Consider the following 13604-nt stretch of genomic DNA (forward strand, 5'->3'; position numbering starts at 1 on the left):
CCCGAGGACCTAAGATCTAAGATAAGCACTCCTGGTATTGTCATGTAGGGAGAGTTTGCCTGCATATCTAGATTCTCTTCCGGCCCTGGCTAAAAGTCTAATTTCCAGAGAAGAATATCAACGATGATAGTACTATTTTTTACCTTTATACAAACATGAGAAAACAAGGTCTTTACGATTTTCTGAAATTGTCTTGTGAGTCTTTCGCTTCCAAGTCATTTCGAACTGAAGTCTTTTGGCAACTTGACAAGCTAAGTGCCTTGAAACTACGCCCAGGACAGATCATTGCAACTCGGCGTGGACTTTCCTTGTCCGTAGCCGCTATACATCAGACTCTGATGCCTGCGAATGATTGATTGATTGACTCTCAATGTCAGTGGCTGATTTCCAAGCAGATGTTAGGAGGAGAGGTCATAACGTATTCTTACTGCACTTTTCTCTCACACACATCAAGTCGGTAACGTTTTCTTATTTTTTCTCAGCGTCTGCTTGGATATTATATCATGCAGGATATCATAATACTGCGTTATCATACGATTGTAATTGCTTGTAAATGATTAATTGCATAGTGGAAAAATGCGTGGGATAAGAAATACAGGAACTGATGCTATGTGTTAAATATTATTTTTTAAATACGTACTTGTCCGTTAGATATTATTTTTATACATACGCATCCCTGATGACTAATTTCCCATGTCATTTTAAAAGGCTACGTTGCTTAATCTTTCCTACGTCACATAGGTATTCAGACTAGGCGAGTTTACTTCCAGACTTGTTTTAGTAGAAAAAATGACAGTCGTATTCCAGCTCACGCGTATTTCATGAAACTTTTCAAGTTCGAACTTGCATTGATAAAAGTTAGAATACATTGTTGTGTTTTGAATACTACCATTTCTATACTAGCGCTTCGGATACTATCCTAGCTGAACCCAATCGAATTCTTACAGTTTTTGACCCACCCACCGAACATAAAGCTTTACTAGCCAAACAAACACCGGCCATAACCCCTCAAAAAACAAAGACGTACATTAATTCAATAAACAATCACGTCTCACGATTATTGGCTGCTGTATTTCTGGGACGTTGTGCCGTTCCGTACATAACGTTACTTGTACAGCCTTCTGCAAAAGAACATTGAAGATCTCAATCTATAAAAATAACCCATGAAAAGAAGTTTTGAATGAATTAGTCCCTGACTCTTTGTAGCCATGCGAATACCCTGGAAACAAATCGGATCTCCCACAAATGACGTCACTGTGGTTTCTACTCTTTAGAATTACGTCATGGTCAAGAGCAAAGTCCAAAATCATATCACACCGTGTGGGTCTCTTTTGTATCACAAAGAAACCACATTAACTTTTCTATCGGCATCTTTCTTAAAATCTTCACTTCTACCGGGAAAGTATTTATGTGTACTAAACATTGGAAACAATATGACGTTATGTTTAAAAATTTACATCAGTACTATACATGAATAACTTAAAAAAATCAAGCGATACCAATCCCCCCCACACACCTAATAATGGATCAATCTTCTTTGTAACAAAATATTGTCCCACCCAGCTGTACAATACGTTCACATCATGAAAGTCATGAATTCTTGTCAAACCTGGAATATGAACGTCATGCATATCGGTGGAAAATCTGACAAAAAATTATCGAATATTACCTGAGAAAAAAACTCAAAGATACCCACCCCAGAACTACATTGGTGGGTGCCCTATTCTACTGCGCATGGTATTACTGGTCCGCACTCCGCTGAGCTTATACAGAAAGACTGTTTCTCAGAGGTCTTACTTCTTCCTGTGGCCGACTGTGGCACTCTTTACACGACCAACTACAGTATATTGTTTAACAAACCAGTATACAGAGGCAACGAGGGGAAAATATTCAGCAAAAGGTATGTGACCTTTACATATAGTTTGACATGTTCTGAGCCTGTAGGTCAAATAGCACACGATACTAATATCTTAGCTATTAACAGTATAAGCGGTGATATAGCTTTAACGTTAACGTTTACTTTTTTTAACGTGTAATTTAACGGTAGTAGTCAAAATGGTAGTCGTTTCACTCAACTTGGTGAAATCCATAGAGGGAAAGAAATTTGGGACAGAAGAAGAATCATATATGTGACGACAACTAAGATCCATATTACTGTAACGGTTCATATTGGAACTTGAACATAATATTTTATTCTTGTGCAATACGTATCAAGCGACAGGTTGTAGATTGAAGCTATTTCAGGATATTTCATTAGCTACATAGGGGATCCACGATTTGAAGGAGTGTGTTTTGAGTAGTTTGACACCCTCTGTCTAGTTCATGATGCCGTTCTTGAGAACCTGTCACATCTACTGTGCATTATCGCCACCTATTTCACGCCGGTATTGTCGTCAGTTAGCCACACAGTGAGTTGACTCTCACCTACTTTAATTTTTCATGATTCTTCATGTCATTTCTGGACCGATTCCAAGACCAGGTTCTAACGAAATGCTGCGTGCATGAGGAGATAAGCACAAGTGGTTTTTACGCTCTGACAAAACCGATTTGTTCACCTGTCTCTCTAGAATGTCTGTGATGTCATATCTGTTGAAACTTGCTGTTGCGTAAACAACAGCACTGACAAAGGGGATATCTAGGGTTGTCGAGCTTTCACTTAGACCCAGAACCTAACGTTTTAGGAATGCCACAGTGCCGTATTGTGTAAAGCTTTAGAACTCCAATTATATAGACTTTAAAATGTTGTATTGTAACCATTCTCCATACTTTTGTAGGTTGATCGCAGAACGTGTTTGATACATATTTCATATAAAATTTAGATAGCCACTTTTCTAAGTTGTCCAGTTAATTGACTGGGAATGAAGATTGCTTTTAGATTAATGCATAAAAGATTATTATAGGCTTTTGGATGCCTTCCTGTATTATATATTGTACGAGGCAATCTAGTCTTCGGACTACCATCTTGTGCTTTGTGTGTGTTGTTGTTATCTCAACCAGTTCTCTCTCTCTCTCTCTCTCTCTCTCTGTCTGTCTCTGTCCCTCTCTCCGTCTGTCTTTCTCTCCCTCTCTCAATTTCTCTCTCTCTCCATCTCTCTCACTCTTTCTCTTTCAACCTACACAATACTATATACAGTGTCCAATCCTATTCAAGATAAATCTGCTGCGTTGGAAAAGTAGGAAAATATATTTTGTCCGAATTTTGAGAACAGAAAAAGAGAGGAAAAGATTAGTGGTACTCAGTCCTTCATTCTACACGTGCCGTTCAAATGGATACTTCTGAAGAATTTTGTGCCAAAAGCAAATTCTTAAGCCGTAACACCACCGATCCGACATCCAAGGTCCTCGCAAGAAGCCCGAGACGGAAAACAAGGTCTGGACGGGAAGATATGCTCCAAACATCGTAAATCATGGTCGCACTGGGGCGGTAATATTGTACTGCCATGTTGGGTACGTGGAGATATGTTCAGGGCTTAAAAAAACATACATCGAGAAGACTGGTTGACTTACAGATCTAAAACTGCCACGTATATATTTCACCTGCGCTTTAGTCATATCAAACTGTCGTGGAATGTATTACTGACAACGTTACGAAATAACTTATATTAATCCCATGTTTGATTGAGAAAAAAGGTGATTAAATTTTGATAGAGATCGAAACTATCACACTAATTTAAGATTAAATCTTGAAACTTTGGCACAGGTCCAACGAAGTTTTAAGTCGGGGAAAATAGTGATGTAAGATTATGTATTGTGAGAGTCAAGTTTGTTGATGTTGTTGTCTCTTTTAATAGAGAGTAGAAATAGGGTCATACGGTGTATTACAGACCGCTTGGGTTATACCGCCCCTTACGGGATGGTATACTCTTTCTTCTATCTAAATACAAGACGGGAATGCGCTTCAATTCCTCGGTTTCTGGCCTCATGTGCCTTTGTGCGTGATATCGGTTATTACCTCCATGAAATGTCATGGAATGGAGGCTATATTTTCTGTTATGTGTCTCTGTCTGTGTAGATGATTACTCAAGAACGGCTGGATGGATTGGTTTCATACTTGTTGTGTTGGTGGGGTGTGATGAAAGCTCGAATCGATGAGATCTTGGGAGCCGTATCTGTCGTTATAATCGATGTAATAATATCAGAAATCACCCCTATATTTGAGATATATTGGTACAGGCATCGTGCTGTATGTGTTTGTTAATGGGCTTAGCTGCAAGCAGATAGTGAGGTGACAGCTGTTTGGGGAACCCCCAGTAGTTTTATTTATGTCTGCTTAGGACTGTTTGAAATATTTGTAACAGTTGGTACAGTAGTTACCTCCATGAAATGTCATGGAGGTTATATTTTCTGTTATGTGTCTCTGTCTGTGTACAAGATTACTCAAGAACGGCTGGATGGATTGGTTTCATACTTGTTGTGTTGGTGGGCTGTGATGAAATATCGAATCGATGTGATTTTGGGCGCCGTATCTGTCGTTATAATTGATGTAATAATATCAGAAATCCCCCCTATATCTGCGATATATTGGAACAGGCATCGTGCTTTAAGTGTTTGTTAATGGGCTTAGCTCCAAGCAGATAGTGAGGTGATTTGTATGACAGCTGTTTGGGGAACCCCGAGTTTTTTTAATATGATAATTAGTTTTATTTATGTCTGCTTAGGATATCATGGAGATGTGAAGCGTAAGTATAATTGTAAGAAGTTGAGGTACATTTAACGGTAATGCTTAACAGGTATGGATGTCTCACATACTGTACTGCTGATTTGAGTGACACGGTGATTAAAATGCCATTAGGTCCTCTCATCTTAGATGGGTTGGGTGTCAGAAGTTTTATGGGCGATACAGATGTTCTGATTTCGTTATGATAAGGGACAGTTGTTAGTTGTCTCTTTCGTAGCCAATGGTACTTGTTTTTTAGCAGACGGGGTTGGCGCCAAGTATTCATCTTACAGTTGATGTAGGGTTATCAGAGGAAAGTGTGCATCTCATTTTTGTACCGTGTGAATAGCTGATGTTATGACATATTGGTGGAAAATCAAATCACCATCTGACTAAAGTTGGCCACATCCCTTCTTCTTTCCGAGTTTCCCATCTTCCTCCCACCACACCGCTCTGAGGCACATAGTCGAACCTCAATAATGCTGACAACCTGAGACAGTTTAAATGCCAAACATCAAGCTTAAGGAACACCACGCTACCATATGCCGTCGACCTCTTAAACGCACATTACACAATTATGTCATAATGTCACATTTTGATAATAACTAATCAGATGGACATCCTCTGTGTCATTAAATAAATACACCACTACTTTCCCATAACATTTATAACCATTACTCTCAAATACAACCGACTATAAACATACATACCATCCACAAAAAAGCAATAAATATTTCATGGAGGTATGAGGTCCCCGAACTCTAGTTCATTCTGTAGAGATCTACTTACGTATGGTTTGGCCTGTGTCGGCGCAACTTGGGTGTTTTTTCCAGCTAGTTAAAGTATAGTCAGCTTATCGACTGCTACTTAAACTCGAGTGTTTTCATCGACTTTGGATTTTTCCATTGTGTAGACCTACTTGACGTGTAAAGGTGGCAAACAGACTCCAAAGCTCACGGCTACAGTAGCCGTATCACATTCCAATGTTGTTACAATCACAGCCTTTCAGCCTGCTGCGAACCACTTGTACTATCAACAGACGGTGAACCCAAACCTGAGTCCCAAACTTCCCGCGCCAAACATATGCGGCGCACGTTGTGAATGCCTCCCACTATCCGACGAACTCTGGCTGAACCTCGCGGTTGAAGGACGCGGACAGTTACAAGGACGCTCCGTCCATAAATTGTGCTTGACCTCCGTGACACTTACTGACCACATTGTAGATGACATGCATTACTATCAGAAGCCTCGTCAACATGGTTTTTCGGACTGTACGAAACGTCTATGGTTTTCCCTGACGATATAGTGACAAACACGACTCTCGAAAGGCTGCGCTTGGAGGCTAGACGTTGAAGTGTTGGCGCAGTAAAAGTTGGAATGTGTGGGTTTTACCATGAAGCATTGTGAAGGTATACTTCTTGGGTCACGTTCTCACCGATACTGATATTGCTTGATTAATCAGACCCTGGGAAAAGTTGCTCACCGCCCTACGTGATCTGAATTTTCGCTCTGTGCACGTTCTGTACTTTTTCCGTTGTCTTTCAAGACGTACTCTGTCTCTGATATGTTCACGAAGTGCCGTGGGTTCTAGAACTTCCTTAACTTGAGTAAGATACGGGCTAAACTGATTGCTACTGACTCCACTCAACCTTTCTTAAAGAACAACGCCCCTGATAAGAAATAGTGTATCCGAGTTCCGAACTCGGACGAGTCACGGATCCAGAAGTGGGATTACTAATACTGTAGAAGTCGTTTAATTGCACACTCCATTTGCCAGTGTATTTCGTGCAATTATCCGGACGGTGCAACAATACGAAGTTAGAGCACTGGTTTGGGATTTTGCAAGCCCGTGTAATTAACAGAAGTGTGCAGTAATCCCTTGTGCAATTAACTGGTTTCTACTGTAACTACATTAAGTTGATTGGAAATGAATGGAGTCGTAAATAACAACCAGAGAAGCCTGCAATGTTTTAGAATGAAATGATGTGAAACCAAACGGCACAAATGTTTTTTTTTGCGTGTGTATTTAACTACTCTAGTAAACAGAGACTGAGAAACCCATCGACCTTCAGTACGGCTTCACCACGTTATTTGTTCATCTATATGTGCCCGCCTGACTGTGTCCGGGATACGTGCCCTTCAAACAAACGAAAACCGTTTTGGAGAGGTGCCCTTGATACAACACGGCTGAAGGTTGGGTGACCTCTGCAGCTCCATTATCGCATTAAGTCTTTTCTGTGTTTGATTAACCAAAAATCGATGTCTTATGCCCCTTTACGGGAAAAGTTGTTAGAAGGTCTTTATCGTTTCTGTTTGTTCTAAAACTAGCCTTGATCAATTCGATTGATTAAAACAAGTAATGAAAATGAAGTCATCTTACGACAGAAATGGTCATACTTTCTAGATCTGCAATAGAAATAGTATCATATTCAATCATCAACTTATTGTAGTGATAAAAAGTAAGGTACACAGTTACATCGTGTGTTTTAGGAATCCTTAAAGCATACAAGAATCTACAACAATATGTCTATTACTATGCAGAGGTAGATCTTTAAAACAATTCTCGCTTTGAGAGGAGTGTGCCTTTTTGGTGTTCTCTCTAAATCTAATATATAAGTAGTGGGGGTTTGCAAGATTCTACAAAGAAACAAGTGTGAAGCAATCCCTATGCGTTGCAGTGAATGTGCCTGAGGGTAAAATGTTGACATGTTAAGTGCTGACCGACGGAGAACCCACAACACATTTTTAAGGCTTACTGTTATGGACGAACCCATCCATGCTGTATACATGTACGGCGTGCCTGGCCATTTCCCTCCACATCCGAATCAGAGGCCCAGAGTTCATTTTCATAAGGTCTAGACTAGTACTGGCTAGTGCGTGTCAGTCTGGTGTTATCTCTCTAAAGGTGGTATCCCACCGCACTTGGGGCACCGGCGTGGCACTGCGGGGTTCGTTCACTGCGTCACTATCAATTGTGTTATTTTCGCCGATTTTTAAAAAAATCAGATATTTCGTAATACTTAAAAGTATGACTTAGAAGACAACAAACACACACAGAACGTAAGTAAATTCGTTGAAATTTGTTGAATAATTTTTCGAACCCCACATTGCCGCACCGGTGCCCCAAGTGCAGTGAGATACCACTGTGACATTAACACGTCTGGTGATAATATCTTCTTCTGAGCATAACAGGACTTCGGGAATTATCTGATATCTCATTGGTGTTTATAGTAACATGTAGATGTAGATATTCTATGCAGTAATCTATCTATAGTTATTTATCTTTTCTCAGTTCAAATGAACATCGGAATTACATTTTCGGTTAAACGTTAACCGGAAAACTATGTCATAGGCAAATTGAAGGCATCAAGGTATACTAGCACACCTGGTATCTAAAAACAAAACACTACTCCTCGAATATAGCCAGTGGCGACTAATTTTTTCAAGATACTTGACTTTTTTCGTTTTATTTGATACAGTGCTTTTACCGCTATCTCTTGGTGTACGATTTCTAGTATGCTCCCAAATAATTAGGGAATAAGAATTGCAGTCCGAACTTGAACTAGATTTTAGATATCACGATTGTACATCACAACGTAGTCAACATTGTGCACGGAGAACTGGTATGGTATATTTTCTAAAAGTGGCCTCTGGTTGTGTGAGAGTGTCTCTAAACCCAGACACAGCGGTGTCAGAACACCATTAAACGAGTCACTTCTCTATTTCATCAAAGCCTCTCATAAACCTTCATCATGTGGCGCCTTGTCTATCTCCTAGCCTCTCGGCTCTGATTCCAGAGGGACGGCGAGCATCGCAGTTTCCATTACGTTCTGTATTAAGAAGCATAGCCAATATAAAACTGCCCAAGGCTTGCAATTTCAAGCCGAGATGACTCCATTTGTAAAAGCCGTGAGACGTTTGTAAAAGAATATAGTTTATATGGTTTTAAGATCATGTTTCTATGACATGAATTTGCCCCAAAGTAGCACAAATGAATGAATGTTCGTCTAAGCTATAGTTGTTTCTAATTTTTCATTTCCAATTGCGCAATCAATTTCCCAACTGCTACTTATGGTTTCTGTTGTACTTAGACTTTCCTCTCAAGCCTGCTTTAAAATCATATTTCTAAGACATGAATTTACGAAAGTAGCACAAATGAAGGAACGCTCGTATGAGCTGTAGTTGTTTCCAATCTTACGACCATCTCCAATTGCGCGATCCATTTTCCAGACCGCAAACCACTAATTCCTCTAACGGCTCTGTTTAGTCATACATACATAATTCATTGAGATTCCGCTTTGTACAAAGCTGGGTAAATCCACAGGGTATGTAGTTTTAAGTCCTTGGGTGAGGGTCTAACATTACAGCTCTGTGAACATGTTTTATGGTTGCTGTGTTATATATGGGATCCCTCTCTACCCTCTTTAGCTACCCATCCATAAAACGGCAGCATTGACCATACGATGGCATCGTTCATTCTTCAGTCTAGCTAGGAGAGGTCGCCTCAGAGGTCGCGCTTTTAGCTCTTACATGTATCTTCGCTTAGGCGCGCCTCAAGACTCTCACGTGCTCCAATTTTTTATTACACAATCACAGAAGAAAATGGCACGCATTTTTCTTCTACGTGACGTGTCCCGATCTGTTTCTTTTTTTCCTGTCTCTCCTTTCTCTCTTTCTCTCTCCCTCCGTTTTTAACGACGAGTATTACGTGCTTCGTCATATATAAAAGATGCTCCCGTAGTGTAAATAATGAACAACAGAAAGCTGATATATAAACCTATCCTGTGAAGAGGGCGATAGGTTTAATTGAACAAAGATATAACGCACAGGACTGATTTGCTATCTGACTTGTTCTCCGTTTCGAAAAATGAAGTTTTCTACTGCAGAGTCTTTCGTTATAAATATCTCTTCCGCGAGTGCGAACGACATTAGTTTTCTGACAGCCACTTGTCGCTATAAAGTGTGCATTTAGTGATGTTCTTGACATTTTTCGCTGGGAGGTTACAGAGACTCTCTTTAGCCTCCTTGTCTGTAGTAATTACGCACGGTGACCGCGTCCCAACTGATGAAGTAGCGATGCCACTTGTGTAATGAAATCTTTCCATGCGTTCATTACTTATTTCCACAGAATATCTATATAGCTAAGTTATTTGCAGTTTTCCCTCATACATTTCCGCTATTCTCTTCATGTAATTCCAATACGTGTGAAGTAAAATCAGAGGAGAAATGTGTGTAGATAGAGACATATGTGGACTGACCCTGTTGTTTTGAAGGATCACATTGACGTACGTTAGTTGACGTGGATACCTGTAGACCATTACTTATGCTTTCTGTTGTACTTAGACTTGCCTCTCCAGCCTGCTACTTTGAGATACCATATATGGTCATGATGGGCCTCTTACAAAAAAACTGACGTCTTCACCGTATGGGAGTGATGCGGCCCTTGACAGGGCAAACCGACCCAGCAATCGCTCAGTGCAGTGCCGGATTAATAACCTGCTGTTCCGAAGGGATAACGTTTAAACAGCGCCGAACGTAGTCTGTTGGAGAATTGGACTATACCTTTTGTTCACAGAAGTCAGTAACCGCTGGACTACGATCCCGGAGAATTATGTTTTATAAATTCATCAGTTGTGCTTGTCGGTATTTTCATGAATAATCCATTTTCCATTTTCTTTTCATATTTTACAGTATGTCCATGAGGATCGCAAGCTACAAACGAACCGCGGTGCTGGGGTTACTGTGGATAACGATGGCCGAGGCGATAGGAGATGTTATGACCCTGGAGGAAGGTAAGTTTCCTACAGAACGTAGTATGTCAAGTCTGTAACGGGATCAGAAGTGTTTAGCCATCCCCAAAACTCATTGTCTATGCTGGCGATTGTATATGTACCTTTAATGGACGGTATCTGTATCTGTATCCATATGCATCTGTATCTATATCCATATGCATCTGTATCTATACAGCACGCCCTTCTGTGTAACACACCAGTTTTGTAGGTGCATGGTAGCAGTTGGTTATGTTACGGTTATTTGTCACACCTGACCTTGCACAACTAGCTTACTGTATGTTGTTTAATGCTATGAAATGAAGATGTCTCTACGATATTAAATGGCAACGAGTTCCACTCGACGATAGTCCATGTGAAAAAACGAACTTTTGAACAAAACAATCCTAGATTGGTGACTCTAACACTTGAAGTCATGGCTATTTCTTGCGATTTTTCACGAAAAAGCTCATTTCATGACTACGTTGATCGATTCTGATAAAGGTATATGATATAGGTAGTTTATCTATTTATTAGTTTGGCTGTTCAGCACGCACAGCCAGGGCTGCCCAACTAGCCTGTGGCTATTTCAAACGACTAGCCCTGCTGATAAAACAGAGACAATACAAATGGGATTTAACAAAGACAGGAAAGGGTATTTATCGGGAGGTTTGTGGAAAAATTCCTGGCATTATCGTTACAATGTTCCATGCTGCTGAATGGGTTTCGACGATTAAGCAACATCCTTAGACGACAACAGGAATAAAGTACTGTGCCTATAATGCTGACAGATAAGGCAGAATTATTTCAAGAATCTATTGAGAGCCAAAATGTTGTATAGCTCCGTCCTTGGCGCTGAAAGGTATTCAATTGCAGCAATCATTATAATTAAGGCGTGCATTGTTCCATTAATACTTTACCAAGACATGTTGTCGATCCCCAGCGTCTGTTGGACAAAGATAGGCTTAACCCGGGTTCATGGAACGCACATTTCTACCCGTTAAGTGGGTAACCATAGCTATCACCATCCAGACAGAGTGCCTGTATCCTGTGTGATACGCACGACAATAGCAGGGATTAGAGAACGGTCATAAATTCCAAACACAAAATGTTCTGGACAATTTGATTTCCGGCAATGAAATGCAGACAAACTGTCTATATAGTATACCCTTTCAGCTGAGAACATGGCATGTTTTTCGCAGTGAAACCGCACTTTTTCGTACAGAACTAAATGTCACATACTATGACATGTATCAATGGCAACGTATCACAATTCCAACTATGTGTCATAATTGATTGTCATGTGACAGACCTCAACCATTATGTACCTCATTATAAACAATTGCGGCCGTAAGTGGCAGTAATTTCTGTGACACATGCACAAAAATTATAGCATGTTATTTCAGTAAGGATTTTTTTAGTAGAACGGACAAATGCTCACTCCTTTGGTATCGGGCCATGACGTTTTGTGTCTCTGCGAATTTGAATAAATGTTGTTTTTTTACAGTGACGTCTGCAGTGGAAGCTGCAGAGGCTTGGCGGGAATGCCCGGATGCTGAAACCTACAAGGCTTACATGACGTCATGTGTTCTCACCTTTGCTGAGGACGTCAGTTTGCTTGGGAACGACACCAGATGTGTTTGGCCAGAACCGTCCCTGCCAGCCTTGCGGTAAGGTTCTGTTACTCCAGCTCCCCCTGTTGAACATTGCCCGCACTGCACTCCCATGAACGTAAAGACTACCGTTGTCGCTCTAATAGGTTACATTGGTGAACTAAACGTCAAAGATTGAAAAGACAAAAAAGTACCTCAGATTTTCAAACCTATTAGCATAATTGGAAGATGGCCAGAAATGATATGTATATCAACGGAAGCCTTTGACACATTGCCATATAAAATCTGAGTCTTATGTTTTGTTGGTCATTCTTCAAAACGAAAATATCAAAATCACATAGGTGTTGCTAAATTCAATAGAAAACGTACAGTAAAGGGGAAGGGGGGCTCACATGCATCGAAAATGATGCGTAAAGCAACTGCATAGTCTTTTTTTTCTGAAAGAGCTTCCTTTGCTCTCCAGGCCCTACCAGAGACTAACAGACTGCGCCAAGCTGGTTGGACAACTCACCGACTGTCGCGACGCCGTGGTGCTGAACAGGTTCATGCTGGCCCTCCACAGAATAGTGTACGTGGGCTGTCCCAGACCCCCGGAGCACATGCTGGAAGCCCCACCACACATCATAGCCTGTTTCGTTACCTTGACAACCACCATGACAATCGCGGTCGCCATCATGCTTTCCTTGTCAAGAAATCCACCAATCAAGATACGCCGTACATAATTCCTTTAGCACTACTATCAATTTTGAAAGACAATCCAGTAACACAAAAGAAATGTGTTTGTGTGTTTTTGCAAAGTTTATGAATACAAAGTTTTATGTTATGTACAATATTTATGTAAAAAAAATCCATATCATATATAGCCAAATCTGTGTACCCTCTCAAAAATCTCTACCAGACGAAATGTATGTAATAGTGGTCCGAATTATTCTGTTCGTCTCCGATATCATAAATTGCGATGGATGAAACTATTAAATTGGCTGTAAAGTGAGAAATGCGATCGTCCAAAATGAACACAGACTTAGTCACTGTCCAAGTACTTACTAATACTAATACTAAAGTAATAGAAAGTATGGGTTTAAGCGTGATAGAGCCACCTAGTGGAATTACAGAGAACCTCACCCATGTGAAATATCGCCATTTGTACCATGTGCCATAGCAATATTACATAAAATATTTATCAAAGCAATTTTGGCCTATAGATCGTATATCATGTCAATAAACCATTGGTGTATTTAAACTTGTTACTTGAGTCTGTGTGCCTCTTGTCATAAGTTCATAACTTGTACCATAAGGTTGCTTTACAGAATTAATAACACTCAACATAAACAAACTACATATTAATTGTCTCAGAAACAGATTAAACGTGATTTTTCAATATCAGATATCACTGCTGTCAATATACTGTGGGAAGATATATGACTGTTTCGTGTATTCCAATAACATTCTCCCGATACGCTTATACTTTGTTTGTTTTTCCTTAGTAATACGCAACGAATATCACTTTCATATAAAAGATCATTATTCCAACACCATGATACGATCTTGCTTATGAAAGGGAGTCTT

The 13604-nt window shown here is 40.1% G+C and overlaps 1 protein-coding gene across 1 annotated transcript; it reads left to right on the forward strand.

The window, feature by feature from the left end:
• The first annotated feature begins 1848 nt into the window (after positions 1–1848).
• Positions 1849–13085, forward strand: LOC118424085. Its single transcript, XM_035832574.1, has 4 exons — positions 1849–1900; positions 10349–10449; positions 11933–12095; positions 12502–13085. The coding sequence occupies exons 2-4, from the start codon at positions 10350–10352 to the stop codon at positions 12758–12760; spliced, it is 522 nt and encodes a 173-aa protein (XP_035688467.1). The 5' UTR covers positions 1849–1900; position 10349; the 3' UTR covers positions 12761–13085.
• Positions 13086–13604: the final 519 nt, after the last annotated feature.

The sequence above is a fragment of the Branchiostoma floridae genome, chromosome 10 (assembly GCF_000003815.2).
Source record: "Branchiostoma floridae strain S238N-H82 chromosome 10, Bfl_VNyyK, whole genome shotgun sequence".
Classification (NCBI taxonomy): Eukaryota; Metazoa; Chordata; class Leptocardii; order Amphioxiformes; family Branchiostomatidae; genus Branchiostoma; species Branchiostoma floridae.

What these genes read in the sequence shown, in the direction of transcription:
- LOC118424085 (XM_035832574.1), top strand. Translation starts at nt 10,350, where the DNA reads ATGTCCATGAGGATCGCAAGCTACAAACGAACCGCGGTGCTGGGGTTA. An exon ending in TGTTATGACCCTGGAGGAAG is followed by an intron (nt 10,450 to 11,932) that starts GTAAGTTTCCTA and finishes GTTTTTTTACAG; the next exon opens with TGACGTCTGCAGTGGAAGCT. An exon ending in CCGTCCCTGCCAGCCTTGCG is followed by an intron (nt 12,096 to 12,501) that starts GTAAGGTTCTGT and finishes TTTGCTCTCCAG; the next exon opens with GCCCTACCAGAGACTAACAG.